This window comes from Abrus precatorius, unplaced genomic scaffold, assembly GCF_003935025.1.
Source record: "Abrus precatorius isolate BTA unplaced genomic scaffold, Abrus_2018 Scaffold7, whole genome shotgun sequence".
Classification (NCBI taxonomy): domain Eukaryota; kingdom Viridiplantae; phylum Streptophyta; class Magnoliopsida; order Fabales; family Fabaceae; genus Abrus; species Abrus precatorius.
The window spans coordinates 34,860,950-34,886,807 of record NW_020874417.1 but is presented as its reverse complement, the minus strand read 5'-3'; the positions used below and the strand labels follow the sequence as shown (position 1 = coordinate 34,886,807).

Here is a 25,858-nt window from a genome sequence, read left to right as displayed (position 1 = left end):
GAAATTAATCGTGAGGTTGCTACTTGATGGGGTGTAAACTTCGATATGTACTCCAACTTTGTTGTGAAATCCTTTAGTTTTTAACCAAAGAAGGAATGCAGTTTGCCAAGAGAGTACAATGAAAAAGAGATTCTCAAATTATTGACTACTCAAAGCATAATGTAGTGTGAAAGAGGAGACTGGGTGTAAAACATGCTGTTTGTTAGGTGTAAGTTATTTCATATATAAATTTTCATTAAAAAAAACCTATTGATAAGATGATTGAATATATATATATATATATATATATATATATATATATATATTATATAATCTATTATTAAATTTTAACCATACAAATTAAATAAGTTAAAAGTTGAAAAGTTACCTAAAAAATATATTAAAAACATAATGTTTCAACCGTTAGATTATTTAATTTGTACTGTTGAAATTTAGTGTAAATTTTTTAAATTTACACCTAGTGTTAATGGATCTTATCTTAATATAATATTGTTATGTTATTTCTTAAAACACTTATAAAAAAATTTTGAAAAAAAAATTAGTTCCTGATCAACTTTAAATTATAAATTAAAATTTATTATTTAAAAAATAAATCATTCTTAAAGTTATTCTCTATTACCGTGCATTATGTATATATTTTAAATTTAAAATTGACTAAAAATTAAGACACATTTTTTTAAATAATAATTTTACTTTTAACTCAGTTTTATTATTTTTGTTTTAAATTTTAAATATTGAAGTTGTTACTTATTTTTTCCTTCTCAATTTATACAAATTTTTATATTTTTTGTAAATATTTATTTTTATATTTATAAAAATTATCTTAATTTTTTTAAAATTTAAAGTTTACTTTTAAGATATTTACATCTTAAATTTATTAGTATTAATAAATATTAATCATTAAAAAAATTTAACACTATACAATAAAAATATTATTTTAAATAAATTATATTTTAAAACTATTTAATTTTATTAAATTATTATTATTTTGCTACATAATAATATTCAAGTTATAAAATTAAATCAAAATAATTATTTTAAATTTATTATTTAAAACAATTTTACTATGCATACAATTATTTAAAAAAATATTAAATTTTATTCTTTATTCACACACACACACACATATATATATATATATATATATATATATATATATATATATATATAATTCTAAAATGAAAATTTCATGCATTGCACATGTTACGTTACGGATCCGGCTTCTTTACTATTGTGGCCTGAACTAGACATCCATTTTTTTTTGCATTTAAGCGACAATGTAAAAAATAACAAAAATTTTTAAGTAAAATTGACTTAAGTAAATTTTTTTGACTTAAACAATTTTTACAGATTTGCTTAAACGAATTATTTTGTCTTAAGCAAATTTTGTACATTTGAAAAAAAGGAGGCGTAAGGCAAAGAAAAGATTGAAGATGGATGGAGATAAGGAGAGCAAGTAGTATAAGAATGATGGTGGAAGTAGAGGATGATGGAGAGTTGGATATGGAAGAAAGAGGAAGAGATAAGTATGGGAAAGGGTGAGAGTGAGAAGAGGAAGAAAGAAGTTGAGTATGGAGTAAAAAAAAAAAAGAGTTGGAAGAGAAAGACATGAGTTAAGTATAAGAGAAAGAAAACGGTTAAATATAAAGGTTAAAAAGTGTTAAATATAAAAGTTAAAGAGAGAATGTTAAATATGAAAAGAAGGAGAAGAGGAGATTGAGAAAAGATGTAAAATTCGCTTAAGTCAAAAAAATTCTCTTAAGCGAATCTGTAAAAATTCGCTTAAGCTAATTTTAAGTTAAAATTTTTTTATTATTTTCTGTATTTTTACTTAAATGAGTCTATTTTTGCTTAAGTAAGAATAGAGCTAGATGTCTAATTCTTGCCACAAATGGAAAGGGTACTTTCTTAGTTAGTTAAAATTCTCTAGCTAAAATATTTATGGCCTATACTTACAAAGAACACAATTCATTGCAAATATAGGCATCATTAAATTTTTTTTTTAAAAAAATATTCATTTGCTAAATTTATCTCAAATTGAAAAAAAAAAAAATTCTCGCAAAGCCCGTTGCTATTAGTGAGATTTAATTCTATCTCTATATTTCGTTTCTAAAATTAATTTTTTTTCATTAATGAAAAGTAAATAGACAATAAAAAAATAAAAATACAACCTACACTATAAGTAGGTACAACAAAAAATTATTTTCTTCGGAACCCTCGCACACAAAAATACTCTCACTCTTGTTCTCCCGTAAAACCAGCACACAAGCAAACCTACAAAGAACACACACGTCCTCTCTCCCTCTAACAGAATCATCATCACTCTGGCTTAAGAATGAGAATCCAATTCTCATTCATGTGTCCACTTGACATAGGGCACAGGGTCTGCAAGAAAATTATGCTAATAAACGCACAAGATTGTTCGCACATTGAGAAGTTTCCAAGCATTTTATCCCCTTTTATTTTTCTCACAAAACAGAATAACTTAAAAAGATCATGTGCAAGATTGAGTTTGATACAAGAAGAAGATTTTTACATAAACATGCTGTTAAAGCATCAAAAGATTTCTCTGATTGTGACCCATGCCTTGGGCAAGAAATTCACCTGTATACATGTATCAACTAATCTATTTACTCAATGAATACAGCATCCAACACCAACGGCCAAAGACAAGCAGAAGAACTCATATCTAATTCAGCAGTAACCTGTTCAGGGTTTATGTTGTGCATATATTGACGTACGAACAGCTTGTTGAGGAGTCACGGCTTTTCCATTTACAAGCACTTGTTCATAGAAATCCAGGCGAATGGATTTGAACTGGTAATGCTATTTTTAAATATACATAAATACAAGGTAACCCTTAATCAGAATGATCACTTCTATTGCAAGGACGTTGAGGATTAAATCAAGAATATCTTTGATGAAAGCGTACCTTCTCCTTCCAAGACAAATTAACATCACGAAAATAAGGGTCAAGCAATGTTAGCTGATCTCCTTCTTTAATCTGGAAGATAAGAGCTCAATTAACTCCATAATAAATCTTCAATTGATGAACCATAGCAGTAGGAAACAGAATAACAACCAACTATACCAATTTTTTGTTCAACAAACAATTACTTAAATGCAGACAAAAAAAAGAATGATTTATCTACTATAATTCGACAGGGTTTATATCAGCTGGTAAAGCAGCATACTTTATTGCATTTGCATATGTTCACATTTGGTCATTTCTCTTATCCCTTTCATGGACATGCCTTAATAGCATGGAAGTCCATATGCTTAGGCAAGGAAAACCCACCCCCATTGATTTTTATGTATATAAGAAATATTACTAGAGATGATAGACGGAACAATGACACTGGTTTGTTATCCTTGACACTTATCCAACAAAGACATTTGTATTTCCACTTTTGAAAATGACAATAGGAGACGATGACATAAAGCTTCAGCAGCTGTTCTTACCACATCATTCCGTACACCATAAACTGATAGAACAAAGCAAGTTTGATTTGAATCACAAAGCAAATAGTATCTGCAAAATGACAAGAACAAGATTATCTTGGATCCAATCAACAATTCTTAAGACATTAATATAAATGACATGGAAACACATTCTTTCTGAAAAATTACAGGACACTCCAGACTATAATATATACAGGACAGTAGAAACATGATATTTTATTATGACATGCATGTTCAGTAGGGCACACTTAGGAAAAGGAACAGGGGTGGTTATTCCTGTCACTGTCCGCAGGTCCTTTGCTTCACAAAAAAAAAAAGAGAACAAAACCAAACTGGTCCCATCACAAGATTTAAAGCATATTGATGCTGCAGCTACATGACTGCACAGTGCTAAACAATGCAATTTTTCTCGTGAACTCTTGTAAGCCCAATTTCTTATGCCTTTTATTAAATGAAAATTTAAATTCTATTATATTTTTATCTTAAAAATTATATAGTATTTAAATCACAAGAACAAAACAAATATAACTAATCCAATATTATTAAGGAAAATATATTTCAACAGGTAAGTTCAAGAAGAAATAAGAAAACAAATATTTTGGTTAAATTTAAAATTTGGTCCCATAGTTTCCATTATTTTCAAATTTCAATTTAGACCCAATATTTTTTTTTCTTTTGAGATCAATGCTTATATTTACAAATATTAACTGTGTTCCTTTGTTCAGTAATTCCTTTGAGTATGTGCTCTTTTGTGAAGTAGGAACTCTACTCATTTAGATGCTCTTATTTTACCTTAAAATGCCCAATAAAGACTAAACAGTCTGTTATAACAAAAATTGACTGTTATGGTTATTTTGAAACTGCCTGTAAGTGTAAGAACTGATTTAAAGAGAGAAGACAACAGCGGAACTAAAGTGAAAATAAATGAAAACTATAAGGGCTAAAATTTTTACTTAACCGTTTATTTTAAATTATCTTTGGTGAAGTTAAAGGGACAGAACTAATCAAAAGAGGAAAAATGTATAACTAGTGAAAAATACTTTTCAGGAATAGAGGACTTACAAGGGAGCGACACTCTCAGTCTTAACAAAGAAAAACACCTTCCCCTCTACTGCAAGAGCTCTATTCAGACCCTCTGACAGAATATCTAAAGTAACTCCTCTGTATGACGATTTCACTTGCACCAGAAGATAGACATGAATCAAGTCAGTATATTAGTGAAAAATATAAAGGCACAAGCTCGATAAAATTCAAAATGGGCCATCAATGGAAATATATAGCTCAGAAAAGTGCTTACACTTAACAGGAACCAATGATGATGCCAAAACTGCCATTCGCTTAGCTCTTACATGTCCCTGTACATAATAAATTATATATAAACCAGCAGCCTCTAGGAAGTTGGCTACAAACCTTTTAAAAAACTTGCTGGTACTTGGGGAGAGGATAGAATAATAGACTCTAATGTTTGTTGAAGTTACCAGTTTCTATCATGAAAAAAATTCTCCATGCTAGAATGTCAAGCTATAGAAAAATCCTCTGAATAATGCTTCAACAAATTATTAGCATAAATTACCACTACATGGCTAATGGAATTTTCATTCCGTTACCTTCAAAAGATTGTCCACCTTGTCAAGCAAATTGACTATCTTCTGAACCTCCTCTGCAGCATTGAGACCTGGATCCTTTAAAGCAGCAGCCTCAAATCCACTAAGGGCCCTCTGGTAGTTCTCTAAATATTTGTTAACCTGCAACAAATTATTTAGACAAACAAGCAAAAATACCAACCCAATACCCTATTTATACACAACAAGTGTATTAAGTACTATTATATAATTTTGAGGTTTAAATATTATTCTTTTCTATCAGGAGAGTGGGAACTGATAAATATGACACCAAAAATACAGAAGAAAAGTAAGTTGGCATATTCAATATCCAACGCATCTCTAATTGAATAGTCAGACATGATGAAATACAGTAAACTAGTAAAGGGATCAAAATGCAACGTACAGTGGCACTATTAAAATATAAATCTGGATTGGACTTCATTCTTTCATCTTTCTCCTGGTACATATTAACCAAACATTAGGTCTTCCAAGTTGTAAATGATAAACCTATTCATCAATAAATATTACATACAATAACAATGTCCATGTAGAAATGAGAGTAATAAAAGAGACGAAAAGGAAGATACATTTCTATTGTATGCACATTATAAATCATTCCTCTTCATACTCACAGCATTTTGATATGCTTTTGAAGAATGTAAAAGTTTGGTATGATCCCAAGCTCCAGTGACAAAAAAACTTGTAAGGTATGCATTTCCAAGATTATCTGTCAAGCGGATTGGATGATGTTAAAAGATCTCAGATTTTGCATCTTACTTCAGAACAAAAAAGACTTAATGGAGAATGAAAATTTAAAGGTAGCTCTGTTTTTCTCATGTATTCTATTCAGTTGAAAACCATTTTCAGGGACTAGCATTGATAGTATCTTAGGATAGACTGAAAAAAGGAGTGTTTTATTAAGTCTTACATTCAATTTCAATTGTCACCGTAAAGTAATTTCAAATGCTTTGAATGCCATTATTTATGGTGTTCTTTGACTAAATTATTGATAAATAGTTTATTGCATCATATCATACATGATAATATATGCACACATTGCAACAAGTCAAGAAAGTGATATTAATTTTAAGTAGTAATATGTCAAGTCCAGTGGAATGTTGAAACAGAGTGTCTGAGAGAAATTGTTGCATACCTAAGTTGCACGTATCAATCCCTAATTTATGGGATAATTTTTTCTATTTATGAAGGAGTAATCAAGGGGTTAGTAATTAACTGCAGTCTAATGACCGGCTACTTTATAGCAATCATCAAAATTAAAGTTGACCATATGTTTATAGGTGCTACATCTATCAGGGGATATGCCAAATATTTTTCAATAGCAAAGCAAGATTAATTTTTAAACATATGAGTAATAGCTTATTTAAAAACTTACACCAACAGTTCCCATCCTTGACATCCAAAGTGATTGCTTCCTTGGCATGTTCAATGCTTTCCTCAACAAGTTCTGCTTGATTCTCCACACCTGAGTTCATAGAAAGCAAATCATAAATCTCTAACATTATAAATGTGACAAAAATCAACAAAGAAAGGACAAACGTGAAAATAGAAGGCTCCTTCATTTTATATACATGACAAAAGAAATTACCTTGTGACATTTTTCTTTTAAGCATTGATAATTGACAAAGAATCTCTTTGTTAGGACCCTGCATAAACAACAAATATCTGTCATTACTCATCAGTTCACTACATGGAATCTCAACTCGAGTAAAGTAAGAATGAGACTCAGGAGAAAATGGTCATGGCCTATTGGTTTCCATTATATTTCCGCTACATCAAAATATTGAATATATTTAATGTTAAAAATAATGACTTTCCCCAAATCCTCTACAGATTCACAACTAATACCATGAAATCAAGAACCAAACTACCATGTCAAGCAAGCAACATGATTTACAAGAATACATTACTCAAACTCTTTAAGAAACGGGATAGCCACTGTGAAATAACTTAAAGCATTTAAAAAACAAAACAATTCAACATGTAGCTAAACCATTCTTCATATCACTCTAACATAACAAAAACATAATTTAGAACCACCGAAGCTCAAATTATCTTGAAAAGGATATTTTAGTATCAGTTATGCAAGTCGTTGAAATCTACTCTGGATGCTAACCTTTTCTAATGCAAGACTGAGGCAGTTCTTTGCAGCAGTTAAATCTCCTTTCTTCCAAATACAATTTCCTAAACACAGCCAAGCATCTGCAAGAGATGGATTTAACTTAACCTGGACCATGGATGAGTCAATTAAAAATCAATCACTTAAACATTACTAGAAAGACACACTAAATAAAAAAGAAACTAAAATTCAGTCTTACTTACAGCTTTGGATAGATGATCCTCAGCTTCTTTCCGATAGTCAGGAAATACATCCAACATCTTCCCTCTAAGATATTCAAATGTTGCTCGTTGCAAAGGTGTTTTTCTTTGTTCTGACATAGGTAATTAAAGCATAGGCGTATAAAATTGAAAAGTGATGAGAAAGGTGAATTTGAAATGTTGAATGAATTGAAAAGGGGAAGAAACTGACCTGGGGGAATGGAATCGAGGAGTTTGAGAGCGAGATCGGAATGGCGTTGCAACTCGGAGATTCTGTGATCGGGATTGGGAGGGAAATAAGTGTCTCGGCGATGGTAAAGATCTTCTGCTGCTCGTGCAGCTTTGGATAACCCTTCTTCTTCGTTCGGATTGCTCATCTCTCAAGAACGCGACGATGGATGCGAATGCCCCCCTGTCACCCTCATCTTGCTCTCGAGTCTACTACTACTACTATACTATTACTACCTTAGTAATTTCCCTTTTTTTTAAAAATTAATATCAGAATTATATGTTTTTAATAAAAAAATTAATTATGTTTTTAAAATTTTAAGATAATAAAAAATAATTTTTATATGTTTAAAATTAATTTAAAAATTGAAATTAAAAAAAGTTGTTAAAGGGAAAAACAACAACTCAATTATTTTAAAAATTTAACCAAAACAAAATGTAATTTGGCCCAACACAAAATGACAGTCCGCTTCCTCGATCTCTCTGATTTCTCTAAATTGCAGTTATCTCGCGCGAGGCCATTATATTAAAGGAAAAGGGGTGTTCGATATCTTGAATCAACTTTATCGCGTTATTAAAAAGTTTTTTTAATCCATATTTGGTATAAAATATAAAAAATTATTTCTAAAAATGTAAGATTTTTAATAAACTTTAATTATGAAAAAATTAAAATTTATATTTTTTTATCTCAATAGGTGAAAGTATCTTTAAATATTTTTGAGAATTTATAATTTTTGAACAAAGTACTCTTATTTATCTCATTTCATTTTACGAATTTTAAATTATTTTTATTTTATTTTTCTCTATTTCACTAATCTTTCTTAGGTATTTTCATTTATAGCTGTTTTATTTCTACTCTTTGTTAAAAAAAAATTTATTTTTTTATTTTTTTCTCTCAATTGCTATTATTTATCAGAGTTGCTATACTTCTTCTTTATTTAATTTTTGTTGTCAATATTTGCAAAAATTTATATATATATTTAAGTTAAGAATATTTTTGTAAAAATAATAATATTTTTTAAAGTTTTTTTAATACTAAATATAAAAAGAAAAAAAATTATGTAAAAATTAATTAATAAACAAACATGAGTAACAAGTTATTTAAGAAATATATTTTTAAAAAACATAGTTTTGAGAATTTTACTTAAAAAAATTTTAAATACTAAATATTTTTTATTGGGATAAAATGTTTCTGTGCAGTGCGAAGGTACAATCTCCTTGATTTGAATATAATTTTAAAATTAACTTTTTAAGGATTTTATTTATAATTTAAGTTATCTTTATTAATATAAAGTTATTTTTGTAATTTATTTTACTTCATCTTTTAGCATAAAAATATCTAATAAATATTAAATTAATAAAAGAGATTAGTAAGCTCAATTAATCTTAAAATTTGAAATATTTAATTTGGTTAGAGATAGATTTTAAATTTGATTCCTTTAAATAAATGAAGTAATTTAAATTTTTTTATAAGTCAAGTTTATAATTTAAATAATAACTCAAATTAAAGAAATGTTTTTTCACCTCCGTATTATTTTGTTCACACTGTTTCATTCTTAAATTATCCTTAATTTTAAATTTACTTTTTCATTTTTTGGTTCCAAAAACTAATTTTTTGTCGCCGACTCGAGTCTTGTATTTGAGTATCCTGGAATGAGAAAAGTGATGGTCCATTTGATGGGTGTAATGATTCTCAACTATATTTTGAGAAGGGACTCTTATGACTGGGATGACACTCGCAAGTCGCAATTACTCATATTTTAATACTCACATTCATTCCATTAATAAACAAATATTTTTTTTGAATTAAACCCATAAAAATTCACAATTATGTGTATTTTTATCCATCACAAGTTTTTATTCATAAATTATCCACGAGTAGGATTTCATTTACAGTCCCACGTCACCTAATTTGGTTTACTCATCCTCATCCCCCGATGGATGGTGATGTGTTTTCGGTGTGAAGAGTAATCAGTTGTTGACTTTCTAACGATAACGAATACTTGTTAATGTTATTCCCTCTTTTTATGAAAAATATACATATATCATTTTAAAGTATTCGGATCATTAATATTTTAAATACAATTCAACTAATTGTATAATTAATTTTACTAATAATTTTAATCCAGTCAATTAAATAAGTTGTTAACTTTCAACAAGTTCCTACTAAATAAAGATTTAATCTCGTTTTCACTCCTGATATTAATGGCACGCACAATTTTCAAAATTGAGAAAATAATATATACATTTGTTTTAGGTTAAAAATTTAGGAGCAACAATTTTTTTTTTCATCTATACGTTAATCATTCAATCTAATAATACATAATTTTAGCTAATCCATCTAATTATAAGAAAAAGCACTTAAAATTTTTGACGAATTAGATTAATAATTATTATAAAACGATTAATAAACCATTTATTATATGTTTTAAACCAGTAAATCTATATGATAGCAACGGATCTGAAAAATAGTATTTAGAAGGAAACAAGCAAAAAAAACAAAAAAAAAATTCAAAAGAATAAATTAGAGATATTAATCTTTAAAATAATATCAACAATGAATTAGATAATTTTTAAATGAATGGATGAATCGGATTTTTAATATATTTTCCACAAATCATAATTATGTTAATAAGTTACTTTTAACCCATGAGTTTAAATTTTCAACAAATCATAAATATCTTTTCCACATTTTGTAAAATTGTTCCACACTTGATTAGCACATCTTTATTCAGCAACTTCTCACTTTACCTTTCCCATCATCTTCAGTCATATAATCTATTATTTTTTCCAACCTCTCTTTTTAGCAAAAGGAGAGAACTACTTTAACTACCCAATGGATGCCTTTTGAAGCAGCGAGTGACAACCACTACTCGCGTGTCTATATATTAAATTTAGTATAATTAATTGTTTATCGAACATCCAGACATGACAATCTGAAATTAAATCATAACGTAAAAACAGTAACTTAAATTAAATTATTATTAAACTAATATAAAACACATAAAATTTGAAGAAAATAACTAAAACTTGGCGTACGTAATTTATGTGGAGTAATTTTTCTTTTCTCAAACAATTATGAAAGAACAGTTTTTTTCTCTCCTTCCTTTTCTTTATTTTCCTTTTATAACTTAAAAATAAATGTTCTTTTAGGTATTTCCCCTGATCTTTTGCAGTCAACAATTAAAAAAAAAGAATTTATTTTCAGAAAATAATTGTGTCTTTCTTCACTTTTTAGATTAATTTGTTGATGAGGTTAATTGATATTAATTGTCAATCAAATTAATCAACTCTTTACGTTAATGGCTAATCAGGATCAATGACTGATGGTATAATTTGATTTAATTATACCAAATTTAAAGTTTTTTCTTTTTTTTCTTCAAATTTTTGTTGTTATTTTTATGCACCTAATATGTAGTTTATACTCTATTCGTAATCGCTCTTTATATTAAAAAATTAAATTGATTTATCAGTACCATTACTTAATTGAGATTTATTTTTTAGTACATCAATAAATTGAAATAGTTCTAACAATAGTTATTTCCGTTTCTTTTAAAAGTATTTTTTAAATAAAAGATATAGCTTAAAAAATTAACAACATAGCATAAAATTGTTTGGAAAATAAAATAAAAAATTGAATGCATTTTTATAAGTTAAAAAAAGTTTCCAAATATAAATTTTAAGAGAATCATGTCACAGAAATTTCCTTTAAGTTTAATATAGGTAGCTGGAAGTTTCAGTGCAACAGAAATGGAAAAGAAAATTATTATTATTTGAGACGGCAAGACTTACGTGGGTCCAACGCGCTGAGTGTATGTGTTTACGGCGAAATTTCAATTTTCAGCCGCGTGTGAATGCCATTGCCAGCCATAAAGTTAAACTATCTTCCAATTTGGCCAACAGTCACCAAACATTGCATTTGCACATTCTTCCCAATGTTTTCTCACTCTCTTAACCCAAACGCGCATTTCCAAAGTCTCATCCAGCCAAAGACACACTGGTCAACATATCCCACACTGCCACACACGCGCACATGATAATTCCCAACAACGTGCGCCCTCAAATATTTTACAATTCTTACATCCGTTTTTTAAATGACATATACTGAAATTTTAATCGATACTATAATTTAATTATTATTTTTTATGTATCTTCAGTTACAAAAAAAAAATCCTATAAAAATCATTCTGTAGTCTACTTTAATTTGAAATTATTGATAACAATTTTTCTTACCCTTATAATATATACAAATTAATTTTTATGATATCATTTATTGCATTCCCTTAATGTCTCTCTCTCTCTATCTTCGGCTTTCTCTTTTTAAACTTTACAATGTTATCTTTCTCTTTTACACTTTGAAATGAAGTGTAAAAGAACAATTTCGAATATTTTATATTCCCTTAATCGAATTTGACTATTCTTCTCGTCTATATATACAGACACACACCTTCAAACTCACCCAACAAACAAAACAAAACCTCTTCCAAATTCCATTATTTCTCTCATCAACTGCGCGACGCATAATTTTAACTTCTGTTCCGAGAAAAAAAAAGGTTGAATCTTTTATCAGTTTCACGTAATGGGCAACTACGTTTCATGCACCTTGGCGCCACCACTGATGAAGAACGCAAAGGCCGCGAGGGTGATTTTGCCCACCGGCGAAGTGAAGCAATTCCGAGATATCGTGAACGTTGCGGAGCTCATGCTGGAGCAACCCAACTATTTCTTGGTCAATTCTCGCTCTCTGCACATTGGTCGAAGGTTCTCTGCTCTCAGTGCTGACGAGGACTTGGAATTCGGAAACGTCTATATCTTCTTTCCGATGAGGAGAGTGAACTCCGTCGTCACGGCGGCTGACATGGCGGTGCTCTTCTTGGCGGCTAACTCCGCCGCCAAGCGGTTGACGGCCGGAAAGGCGCGTGTATTGCCGGAAAACGGCGGCGGAGCGTGGCAGGAAGAGGAATCTGCGGCGGAGAGTGAGAAGAATAACGGAGTCCCAAGGTTGAGTTTGGACGGAGTGGAATCAGGGTTTCAATATAGGTTAAGTTATTGTAGGTCAAGGAAACCTGTTTTGGAGACTATAAATGAGGAACCTATTAGGTCAAGGTGAAATGAAAAAGATACTGAGCAAGATCCTTAATTGATGAACCAAAGATTTTAGATTGGGTTAGAGAGATTCATATAATGCTTCAAAATTGATTAGAGGTATGGTGAATTGATCGCTAGCATTAAATTTGTACAAAATTCGTTTGAAGAAAGAACAGATTTGCGTGTGATATTATGGCCAATTTTAATTTTAATTTTTTATTGTTTGGGTACAATGAATGTAATGAGATTTAATTGGAACAGATATTTGGTAATTTTGCATTTGATTCTTGCTTTTTCTCAGAAGAAAATTACACTGAGAGAATCGTTCAACCATTTTTCACTTAAAATAAAGCGAGCAACGCGTGGACTTGGTTGGGCTGTGGGTCGAATGAATGGCGAAGTAGCAATTAATAGAATAGAATGTTAAAGCAGGTAGGCACGTGTGTATGACTAATGTGTGGCCAAATTCAAAATGATTACATTTTGTCTTCGGAAATACTTTTGTCCCTTTTATTAAAATATGTTTTTCTTTAATGAATACTTAAAGGTGTATAATACAAATTAATAAATAATAAAATATTATTAAAAATATAAAAATTATGATTATCAATGTATCAGATTTTATAATATTTTATAATTTTAATGAAACTTATTATATATGAATTTTTATTGTATGTTTCTCAATGCATGTTAAAAAAATTGCTTAAAATAACTACTAGTTGAGAGATTGTAAAATTCATCTTAAATCATTAGAAACTCAAAAGAAACAAAAAACACTATTTTTTTTTAAGCTAACCTTCAAGATTATAACTATTAGATCGCATTAATCCTTAATTTCATAAAGTTTTATTTTACATGTTGACTTTAAAAGTATTATATACTTTAATGATCTATTACTTGAAAGAAAAAATCAAAATAAATGATATTTTATATATTTAAGAATTGAAGCTTTATAATTTTAAGAATTAAAATTGATTTTTTTCAATTTAATTTAGTGCGTTATATTGAAATTTTGAATAAATTCATTAATATATTTATTAAAATAAGAAAGTAAAATAAATAAAATTTTAAAAATTAAAATCAATTTATGTATGTTAATTTTGTAGAAAATAATTGAACTTCTGTAAAAAAAATAAAGAACAAAAATTAACTTTAACTTTTGAAAAAAAATATTTTTATTTTGTAATTATTTATTGATAAGTTTAAATAAATTAAAGTTGGCAAAAAACAATTAAAACAATGATAAAACTTGCAATGCGATATATGATAAAGTTTTTTTTATTACCTGTGCCTAACTATAAATATAGTGCTCGTATGGAAATTGCTCTAACCATTTAACAATATTAGCCTTTTATGTAAGTGCTTTAAATTTCTTTTCAAAATATTATAAAATCCAAAAAATTTTAAAAGAGGATACAAAAGATTTATGTCAAGTTTATCCCTTGGGAAAAATATGAAATATATTGAGAAAACCGGCTATATGCATAGGTCATGTCATTGAAACTTGAAAATTGAAGCTCTTAAAGGCATTTGAAAATTTACCTGGTCACTGCATGGATTCAAGCATTCGTTGGGAACAATGGGAAGCATTTTAATTATTCCTATCATCATAAGTTAAGAGCAAGTAAATTCATCCTTAAACAATGAACAGATCTTTACCATTTCTCTTCTATAAATAGCTAACCAACCGAAGTACTTTGCATCCATTTCCTTTGAATTTCCAAAACACTGTTATTTCTAAATTAGAAAGTGTCTGTTGTGATCATTTGAGACATGGGTGGCACAGGTGGTGGTGGTGCTAGCAAAGGTGGTGGAGGTGGTGGGAGTGGAAACTCTAGCTATGCCTCAGGTAGCAGTGGTTATGGGGGACAAATGAAAGCCCCTGGTGGGGATGGATCTTACATTTCACGTGGAGCATTTGAGAGCAACCCTCAAGGCTATTTCAGTCATCTCCACGCTGCGAATAAGGGCAACAAGTAGTGCAAATCGGTGTTTAAGCTGTTGACATAAATATGTAACTCTTTTGGTGTTTTATGTCACTATTATCACTATGAATAAAAGCAGCTTCTATATATTCTATTGTGTTATTTTCTCGTTTAAGACATCATTTTCCACGGTGTTAACATTCCAATATCTTTCGGGTTTCTGAAAGAGTCTGGATTATTTTGAATTTAGGTGTACTCGTTTTAAGATAGTAAAGCTCTCTTTATATATAGAACAGCTAACTTTTACAAAATTAAACTTGACTTATATCAGAAACGTAAAATTTATAATCACAAACAATATTATTGTATTATTTATTGTACATTTATATTTTTTTTTTTATGGCGTAAAGTGAGACAGTTTCTTTTCTTTTCTTTTTTTTTACTTTAAAAGTAGCTTTAAATAGGAAATAATTTAAGGATAACATCGCTGCTTCATTTGCAACATATATTGCATGGTTTATTTGTTTTGTTTAAATGATTTCTTTTAATATATTTAAAGGAATACGTGTTAAAAATAAAAATATTTTATTATCTTAAAATTATAAAAAAATATTTAATACTAATTTTTTATAATATGTATAAAATATCTTATACTCCTATATTTAGGCACATTTTATTGATTAAAACCTCATGCATGTTTCTTATAAAATGTAGAGTAGTATTTCTTTTCAAAGGTTTTCAAATCCGTATCGTTAAAATACTTCTAATTCATTATTCTGAATAACCCCATGCATGCATCATGATCTTTCTGAACACTAGGGTTTTCAAATTAATAAGTAATACTACTTTTAATTTTATTTATAAAAAAATATCTAACTACCAAGAAATAAATGTAATAAGTTATACCCTATTTTAGAAGTACTTATAATATTGAATGGTTAAATTGATGTATTATACTAATTTTATGAGTAAAATAAATATTTCATTAACATAAATCTTACAATAAATAGAAGTGTAAAAAATTTACAATTAATTTATTTAAAAAGAATGTTTATTTTTTATATTTTTAAAAAATATATTAATAACACATACTCTCAAGTGTCGAGCATTTTACAAAAGCAACGTGCTTTCAAATTTAAAGTGTTCTAAAATTAAAGTTTGCAAGATGAGATCATAAACTACTAAATTAATTAGTACAGTTATTCTAATTTAATTTATAATTTTAAATTTAAATATTAATAAATATAATTATTAAATATTTTAAAAAAATTTACTGTACATAATAATCCTACGTAACTCAAATGTAATTACTTGAAAAAGTGACACATTATAAATATTATTATAAATATTACTTCTCGGTGTAGCCCTTTTAAGTGTTGAGGGAACAAAAATTTATTTGTAAAGAGTTCACTAAGTTAAACAGGCAATAAGGTCAAGAAAGTAATTTAAATTAAGCCAAAATCTAAAAAAAAACAGGTGATCAAGGAAGCAAAATAATATTAGAGAAAAATAAGTATGGCATACTGCCATCTGTGATATATATTTCAGGAAACAGTCTATTGTTTCGTTTATTATATTGTTAAATTTCCTTCGAATACAATACAACTTTGAATTAACTTAATTACAAGTTTATGAGGATATTTTCAACCCTACTCTTGTACCTTTCTAAAGAAAAATGTTTTGTTCAATTTATAGGTATTTGTGAAGAAATATGATGGGAGAATTTAAGAAAAAAAAATGTAGTGACGAGATTGTTTCAAGTTATAGTAAGAAATACTTAATTTTTTTTATTTCATTAATTTTTTTTTGTATAAATATTTATTGAAAAATTTATAAAAATTATATGTATTATTTTTTTTGTCAATCTTTTCGGTGCTTGGAGAATTCAAGCTACGCATGCTTATGCATGCATTTAACATCATCAGTCACGACTGCCCTGGTAAATAAGAACATGAGTGAGAAGTGAAAACAACTGTGCATGAAAACTAAAATTATTGAAAATCGAAGCACAGTCAAATGCATTAAGATATTTACAATGGTCATATGTGTGAATGTGTGTGCATATGCTGTTTATGCTACTTCCGGGTCCGGCCATTTATGCTAAGTTTATCCCATGGGAAGTTTGAGAAATATATTGAGAAAATCATATGCATAGGTCATGCCGTTGAAACTTGAAAATTGAAGCTCCAGTTAAATGCATATTTGAAAATTTACCTGGTCACTGCATGGATTCAAGCATTCGTTGGGAATTATGGGAGGCATTTTAATAATTCCTATCATCATTAATTAAGAGTAAGTAAATTCACTTTTAAACAATGAACAGATCTTTACCATTTCTCTTCTATAAATAGCTAACCAACCAAAGTACTTTGCATCCATTTCCTTTGAATTTCCAAAACACTATTATTTCTAAATTAGAAAGTGTCTGTTGTGATCATTAATTTGAGACATGGGTGGCAATGGTGGTGGTGGTGCCAGCAAAGGTGGTGGAGGTGGTGGTGCTCAAGGCGGTGGTAGTGGAAACTCTAGCTATGGCTCAAGTGGCAGTGGTTCTGGGGGACAAATGAAAGCCCCTGGTGGCGATGGAGCTTACATTTCACGTGGAGCATTTGAGAGCAACCCTCAAGGCTATTTCGGTCATCTCCATGCTGCGAATAAGGGCAACAAGTAGTGCAATTTGATCTAGTGCTTAAGCTGTTGACATAAACATGTAACTCTTGTGGTGATTTATGTCGCTATTATCACTATGAATAAAAGCAGCTTTTATATATATTGTTCTATATTAGCTTGTGTTATTTTCTCGTTAAAAACATCATTTTTTCACGGTTTTAATATTCCAATATCTTTTGGGTTTCTGTTTCCCTTAATAATTGAAAGACATCAAGTCTGGATTATTTTGAATTTAGGTGTACTCGTAAGATAGTAAAGCTCTCTCTCTATATATCAGCTAACTTTTTCATTTACAAAATTAAACGTGACTTATATGAGAAACGTAAAATTTCTAATCACAAGCAATATTATTGTATTATTTATTGTACACATTTATATCTATTTCTATGGGTAAAATACGATAGTTTTTTTTTTCCCTTTTTACTTTAAAAGTAGCTTAAAATAGGTATAAGTATAAGAATAAGGATAACATGGCTGTTTCATTTGCAACATATATCAAATTATTAAGTAATATAGACTCTCAAGTTTATAGGATTTTATAAAAGCAATCTGCTTTCGTGTTTAAAACGTTTTAAAAATAGAACGCACGAGATGAGACAAATTGTGAACATTACTCCTCGGCCTTTGCCCTTCGAGTCGCTCAGCTAAGTCAACCGAAATTTATTTCACCAAGTTAAACATGATTAAGGCAATAAGGTCAAGTAGGTAATTTAAATTAAGTCAAAATTTAAAGAACAGTTGACCAAATGGAAGCAAAAGAGTACTAGACAAAAATAAAACTGGCATACCACCATCTATGGTATATATTTCAGGAAATGCCTATAATTTATTATTATTATTATTATTATTATTATTATTAAATTTCCTCCAAACACAGGACAAGTTTGATTTAACCTCCAAGTTTATGAGAAGTTATTTTATCCTACTCAAAATTTTCTAAAGCAAAAATATTTTGTCAAGTTTATAGGTATTTATGAAGAAATAAGATGAGGGAATTTAAGATAAAAAATATGAAGTGCCTAAATTGTTTTAATTTATAGTAAAAAAATTAATTTACTCTTGTCTCGTATTTTTCTTATAAATATTTATTGAGAAGTTTATATGAATTAATTTTTCTTTTCCGAACTTTTCTGTGCTTTGGAGAATTCCAGCTACACATGCATTTAACACCGCCAGTCACGTCCGCGTTGTAAATATAAGAACTGAGTGAAAAGTGAGAAAAATTGTGCATGGAAACTTAAATTATTGAAAATTGAAGCACATTTAAATGCATTATTAAGATATTTTCCCCTAGTCATGTCTGTGAATGCATGCATATGCTTCGAACTTTGGAATATATGAAGGGAATTATTTTCAATTTGGCGATCCATTTTAAAGAGAACTTCACTATTTGGGTACTTGGTGGTGTTAATTAAATTTGACGGGTAAACAAGGTCCATTTTGAACCTTGAATATTGGAAAGTGAATTTTTATGTTTTTACAAAAAGAAATTAAAAATGAACCTCAATATTCCGTGATGTATGAGAAATGCAGTTCATATATAACAAGTGTACTTAATCATGACTCTAGTTAGAAAAGTAAAAATTAAAAGCATTTCATAAAAAAAAAAAGGTGTTAAAAGCTAAGGGTAAAAAGTTAACAGTAGTAAAATTTTATTAAAAAAAGGTGTTAAAAGGTAAGGGTAAAAAGTTAACAGTAGTAAAATTTTATTAAAAAAAATATTTATTATATTTTTATAACTTCAATATAATAACTGTATTTTTTTTATAAAAAAATTTTATTTGTAAATACTTAAACTTAGTTTTAAAAACTGAAGTTAACAAAACTCAAAAAAAAAAAAATCACTCATTAATTGTTCTCATAAACTCTTCAATTTATAAATAAATTAATATTATCATATTACTCATAATATTTGTTCAAGTTCAACATTTTATTGTTGTTTATTTTTTATATTATTTTTTCAATCACTGTTTGGAAAGGATAATAAATTTTTTTCCATTAAAAAAGATATTAACTATTTAGTAAAATTAATTATTGATGATAGAGTCCAACAAGCATTAAAGAGTTTTAAATGATTACGGTAAGTCTTTTTTATTTTGTTATTTTTAATCGTATACATTTTATTAATTAGATATATTAGTTTTAAAATATTTTTTATCCATTTTTGCGTTTGGCTACTAAAAAAATTTAATAGCACCGCCTGCAAAGAACAACTATTATCGTTCTTTATACTTTTATAAATTAAAATTATTTCATCATTATTGAAAGGTGCTTTTTTTTGTTGGGGGTGGTGGCTGCCATGCGAATCAACGGACAACATCAAAGTCAATAATGAACTTACGTTAATCATGTATTTTAAAAATATTTTATCATTAAATAATTTTTATTTTGATGCAATTAAATAAAAATAAACCTAAATTATTAGTTGAGAACCACATAAAGACATATAAGAAATAAAATATTTGTTATTAGTATTTCTCATTCTGAATTGTATGTTTTTTAAACATGACATTTTAATATTAATTTAGAAAAAGAAATTAAAAAAGAAAATAAACGAACTCATAACTAAATGTATTTTTTGCGTACGTTAATTTTTAATTTTTTTTTTTTGTCAGATTATATGAATGTTATGTATTGGCTTGACGTGATTCGTTCGCACCTAAGAGCCAGCTAAGGTAGGTACATGTCGTTTTTGACTTATGAGTTATCAACAATTTTCGAAACATAATTTCTTCATTTCAGTGTAAAATCAATGCCCTAATAATCAGTGTGCATCTTTTGCCTTATTAAGACCTTAATGATCCACGTGGCTGGCCACTTAACTAATTTAGAAATGTTAAAAAAAAATGCTTGATGTTCGCTTTTTGTGTCTTTAATGGCATTTTCTAAGTTAACTTCTACAGTTAAAAATGATCGTAAAACTTGGTTCTATTGTTAAGAGAGGGTGAAAGGGCAACCAAATTAAAGAAATGCTTGTTTATATGAGTATTTGTTGCTGAAGTGAAAAAAAAAAGTGAATTCGCTTAAGTAATCCATTTTGTTTTTATCTTTATATAGATGCTCTCACCAATTAAGAAGAATGAAAGGATTATTTTAAAAAGATAAAAAAGAAATTCAAGTGTTTGAATGGACAATTTATAATTTGTGATTTCATTTTCAGCAACAGTTTGATGCATTCATTTTAGGTTTATAAAAGTGGATTCCATACTGGCTTGCATTTAAACGAATTTGTATTTAACAGCAAGCTAACACTTTCACTTTAATTTCATTTATTTGTCGACTAATTTACATATCGGTCTACATGTTTTTGTTTTGTTTCGCTTTTGCATATTTTTTGTTTTTTGTAAAATACTTGATCTAGTGGCTGAGTCAAATAGTTTACAGGTCAACTCAAAATGATATTTTTTTATTTTAAAAAATAAGATTGTTTAAAAACTTTTTATTTAGATAACTACATTAGTATGTGAGTTTGCATTTTTTTTAACCGGCAAAATTACAAATTAACTTGTGTACGTTGGTAAATTTAATAGACCAAACTTTAACTGAGTTTAAACTTAAACAAGCCATGAGTTATCCAAAATTTTTGTATACCTAACTTTAGTAAGTAAAGGTACACTCACACTAACTCACTTAAGCTTTTTTTAGAGAGTTTAGAGGTTGAAGAAAGAAAAATAATTGTAAGATTAAAAAAAAGAAAGGAAGTAAAGAAGATTAATACAAAACTTTACAAAATACAGAAATTTTAAAATATAAAATTAGGAGGGTTTTAAAGATTTTATAAATTCTCATACTCTCATTTGAAAACTTACAAAAAAGAATGATAACCTTTTAAACTTTTTTTTTTCTTTTCCTTTCCCAACAACTAACTTTTAAACAAAGCCTAAGTAAGTTATAATTTATAATTAATAATTTGCTTACAATATATATAAACATAACCTACTCTTCATTGGTATATATAACCTAAAACAAATGAAAAAAACTAAGAAAATTTAGTTAGCTCTGTATAGCATTTAAAGAGGCTAATCATGCCCCTATACTTGAGCTTGCGGAGGAGAGATATCATTGTCAGATCATCCTTCGCATCCTTCTCCACGCAAGAGTTTATTAATAATAAAAATGTAAGTAAATTAAGTTAATTACTTATATTTTTTCAGTCTTAATTTATTAAATATTTAATAAGATTTATTTCTTTAGGATTAAATTTAACCTTTTTTAAACAAAATGATTTGTACTCATATTTTTTAAACTCAACAAATTAAAAGTGTATGAAAAATAACTCGCCTAAATTATGCCAATAAAAACAAAACTTATTAGTTTTAGATAAATAAACATACTTAATAAATTATAATTTGTTTACTCTATTTTTTTATTTTATCTTTAAGTATGAATTTTTACTAAAATAAAATTAATCAACCTAAGAATAATAGAAAATAACAAAGATATACATAATATATATATTAATTAGGCTCGAATTTCATATTTTTTAAAACATGTTAAACCTTAGTTTTGAATTCAAATCTTTTTAAATAAAGTGTGTTAAATTTAAACTCCAAACGTTTGATAACTTATCCCGCAACTTCGGAATCATGTAATCTCCTTAACAGGAAGCGTTTAATGGGCTTAACCAATAAACAAGAATACAGTTTTTTAAGAATATCTAAAATCATATATCAGTAGAAGCCTTTCTTCAAAAACCACAGATTGTGTGAATTCCAGACATTCTTATGATTTCACCTTTAAATCCAAATAATCTAGAAGCTATTGACAAGATGATGATATAGTTCTTATAGATATCATATGTATAATAAATAAACAAGGAGAGACAGAAGGTAGATACTAAGAGAACCAATGAGAAAGACAAGCCCAATTGCACCGCATGCCGAACCTATAATCTCAGCAGATTGTGATATCATAGAATCTCTCTTGTGCTTACGCTCATAACTATGCTTATAATTCCACCCACAAGTATGTGTGAGTCTCTCCCTCTTTCTCATATGTTGAATTCTTTCCCTTAGGATACTCAGGTTTGCATCAACAATGTTTGCTTGTTTTCCTGTCAAAACAATCACAGAAAAATAATCAAAACCCTCATTTGTACGATAATTGTGACAATAATTAATGATTTTTGGAATACTGAAAAGGCTGTAATCATAGAAAGAATAGAAAGAGAAGGATTTATTTAAAAAATACAAAAAAAAAAATTAATTAGAGGATTATTTAGTGGAAGAAAATCAAGAAATTAAATTATTCATCAAGAGTATTGAAGTCATCAAGTGCACACGTAGTGTACTCAATTTCCGTACAAGGAAGTCTTCCACTTCCGCTGTGCTGATAAGAAGTATAGTATCCATTACCATTGTCGCTAAAGCTCTGGGATCTTATTTTTGGGTAGTGGAAGAGTTTGTGCCTGCAAAAAGGTTGGTGTAAGATGCAGAAAGATGATTGATAGCACGCCATGAGGTTGGAGTTTCACTCCTTAATTTGATTCTATTCTTTAATTTGTATTATTTATAAGGGATCATCTACCTGCCTAGCTCGAAATTAAACTTGATTTTGTCACTAATATTTAGTGAAAGTAGTCATATAGAATATTTTATTCGAAGATGTATGATTCTCTTTTAGCTACTAGGATGACGTGCTTTGATTAAAGATTATAATAAGAAATTAAGAAAGAAAAGAAGAAGGTAATAGGACAAGTGTCTTGTTGGAGGAGATACACATGGCACCTCTGCACCTACGCTACATTACAGCTTAAGATCTTTTTCAGACACAGATCACTGAGATCTGATATTCTCACATGATCGAGAGGACTCATGCGTTTGATGCGGGCTACATGTCAATCCTGCGATAGATTAGGTAATACAAAAATATATAATAACGTATCTGTAGGGCAAATTATTTTATTTGTCTTGTTTCATCTGAGTTTAAATTATTTGTTTTTTGGAACCTTGATTCATTAGCCCTTAATTTTTCATCTCTTTTTTTTTTCCCCATGGAAAATCAACCCCGCTTATCAAATTTTAACATAATAAGATCACGTTTAAATTTAGTAATTAATCTCTTTTTTTTTTACATTAAGTTAGTGTTTATACAAAGAAAAATAACACAAAATTTAAACATAAAATTATTATGCACGTGTATGAGGGAATTCATGTGAATCTTGTTATTTAAATATTATGAGTCAACTTAATTTCGATTATTCTTATCAACATAACACTCCATTTAATAATAGGAGAGATTTTAAAATGATTGTATTGTTTGCATTTTTCTAACTCTATATACGATAAATTAATAGATGATAAATCTGTACAAATATTTCAGTAAAAAAATTACACGTTAAAATTGAAACAAAAGTTTCGGTTTCGGATCTTTTTTTTTTTAAACAATCGTCAAAATCCTACATGATGGTGAAACCAAGTTTAATTAATCTGAGATGTTTAAAGAGACACCATATCAAAATGAAACTTTGTGAAACATAACTGTATACTGTATTAAAATTGAATTTATAAACCTTTACAGAAACAATGATATTTTACGTTGCTAAACCTGTTGGGTTCTCTCTCTGTCATTTGATTCCACTAAAGTATGTAACACTTTAAAGATGTAGTGCAAATAGATAATCATTAATTTTTAATGTGTATTATAAGGGTATTTTTAATTAAGCTAACAATTAAGGACTAAGAACTGGTTTATTTTAAAGTTATAAAATCACAAAAAAATATAAATTTTAATAAAAATGTGTGATTAAAACTAATTTATACATGCATCTCAATTATATTTAATGATCTATAATTTAATTTTATTGAAAATAATTATATTCTGCTTTAAATCAAACGTGTTTTAAATATTTTTAAAGCGTAGATATTATCAAATTATATTTTATCTCTCTCAACAAAGTTATATATAGTCAAGAATTGAACTCATGTTAACATGTTTAAGAGACACAAAATAACCATTAATTAAAATTTAATTGTTAAAGTTTAATAATTTTGTAATTTTTTGAATATATATGTAAAATTTTTAATTAACAATTATCTTTTTATTTTTATTTTTAAATCCTACTCTGAAGAGGAAGAGAAAAAAATAGAAAGATTATTTTATATTAATAAAGTTATTTGTTAATATGATATATCATATAATAAATATGTAAACTTATAATATCTATATTAATAATTTAATTTTAATTAAGGAAATATTATATTAATAGAGATTCATCTAGCGCTAGAATGTTAATATATAACACTTTTAATGCAAGACATGTATCTCTTGCATATCCTTTAAATAATGCATTTTAATTCTCAAGATTGAAAACTTTCCCTTTCAAATTTTGTCATCTTGACAAATGCAAATAATGTACAAAAATTGCTAGAAAATTTTCATATTGTGCATCAAGCCAAGGAGTTCGCTATATTAATTCAAACGAACCCTAGAAAATAATCATTTCCTAATTCAAACGCATCCCCAAATTAAAAATAACTAAGAACGAAAAATCTGAGAAGGTACACTATCAAACTAATGTCACAACCATAGAATTTGGATTTTCGGCTTTTAGAACTCAGTACTAATTAATAGTGTATTCTTAAACGATCAAGGCTTATTTTGAAGAATGTTGATAGCATCTTAGTGATCTTACCCAAATTTTATAGAATTCAGCAAGTTTCAGAAGCTGAATGTGCTTGATTCTTTTTCTCTTAAATGAGCATAAAAATTGGTGGGACAACCCTGTGTTTGATTTGGCATCTGAAGGGGAAGATTTGTGGGCCAAGATGGCAAAAGCGAATTTCAAAGATGAAATGAAAATGCACCCAATAAAGCAAACAGCTCATTATATGGTGTTTGTTAACTAGAGTTACACTCTTACAGTGAAGAAGATACACGCAGACACAAACCTACAATCAGGTTAGTATATGTTATTATTTAATTAATGAAGGCACTGCGTAATTAATCAAGCGATTGCTATCACACTCTAATTACCACATTTTTAATTCTTAACTAAATTTTATTAAAAGTTATGTAAGTTTCACACTTTATTTCACTTTTAATTTAATATTTTTCTATTACACTTTTATAATTTTCAGTAAATTTTACTAATAATTAAGAGTATATTATTAACGTTCATCTTACTCAAGTTTATAATAGGTTATATACAAGTCTTTTTTATTATTCTCTAAGGTGTAATATATAAATTAAGAAAAGTTGTTAACTTTTTTATTTTTTTACTAACTATTTATAATTTCTATATCTTTTATCTCACTTATTTATTATTTTAATATTTTTTCAAAATTACATATATTTTTTGCTAAAAATAATTACATTCGAATTAGATATAACTATTATGAACACTAAAACTTTCATTCTAAGCATTTAATGCAACTGCATTTACTGACTTAACAATCAAAAATAAATTAAGGAGTTGCCATAAACAACCCAAAATACTTTTGGTGTATTTGACGGTAAATTTCAGTTATAACTTATTTAATTAATTTAGAATTTTGTTACTAACATAGGGATCCTTGATACACATATTTATCCTAATAGTTAACC

General features: G+C 27.9%; 2 protein-coding genes across 2 annotated transcripts; one reads left to right on the top strand and one right to left on the bottom strand.

Annotated features, from left to right (window-relative positions):
* Positions 1–2,440: 2,440 nt before the first annotated feature.
* On the bottom strand, positions 2,441–7,864 carry LOC113872995 (tetratricopeptide repeat protein 5-like). Its single transcript, XM_027510923.1, has 13 exons — positions 7,615–7,864; positions 7,407–7,516; positions 7,201–7,311; positions 6,673–6,730; positions 6,460–6,549; positions 5,699–5,793; positions 5,470–5,523; positions 5,070–5,207; positions 4,760–4,817; positions 4,525–4,639; positions 3,463–3,532; positions 2,933–3,004; positions 2,441–2,826 (listed from the first exon to the last, which is right to left on the bottom strand). The coding sequence occupies exons 1-13, from the start codon at positions 7,778–7,780 to the stop codon at positions 2,710–2,712; spliced, it is 1,254 nt and encodes a 417-aa protein (XP_027366724.1). The 5' UTR covers positions 7,781–7,864; the 3' UTR covers positions 2,441–2,709.
* Positions 7,865–11,982: 4,118 nt separating this feature from the next.
* Positions 11,983–13,249, top strand: LOC113873656. The gene has a single exon (XM_027511871.1). It carries the CDS (start codon positions 12,211–12,213, stop codon positions 12,739–12,741), a length of 531 nt encoding a protein of 176 aa, XP_027367672.1. The 5' UTR covers positions 11,983–12,210; the 3' UTR covers positions 12,742–13,249.
* The last annotated feature ends 12,609 nt before the right edge of the window (positions 13,250–25,858 follow it).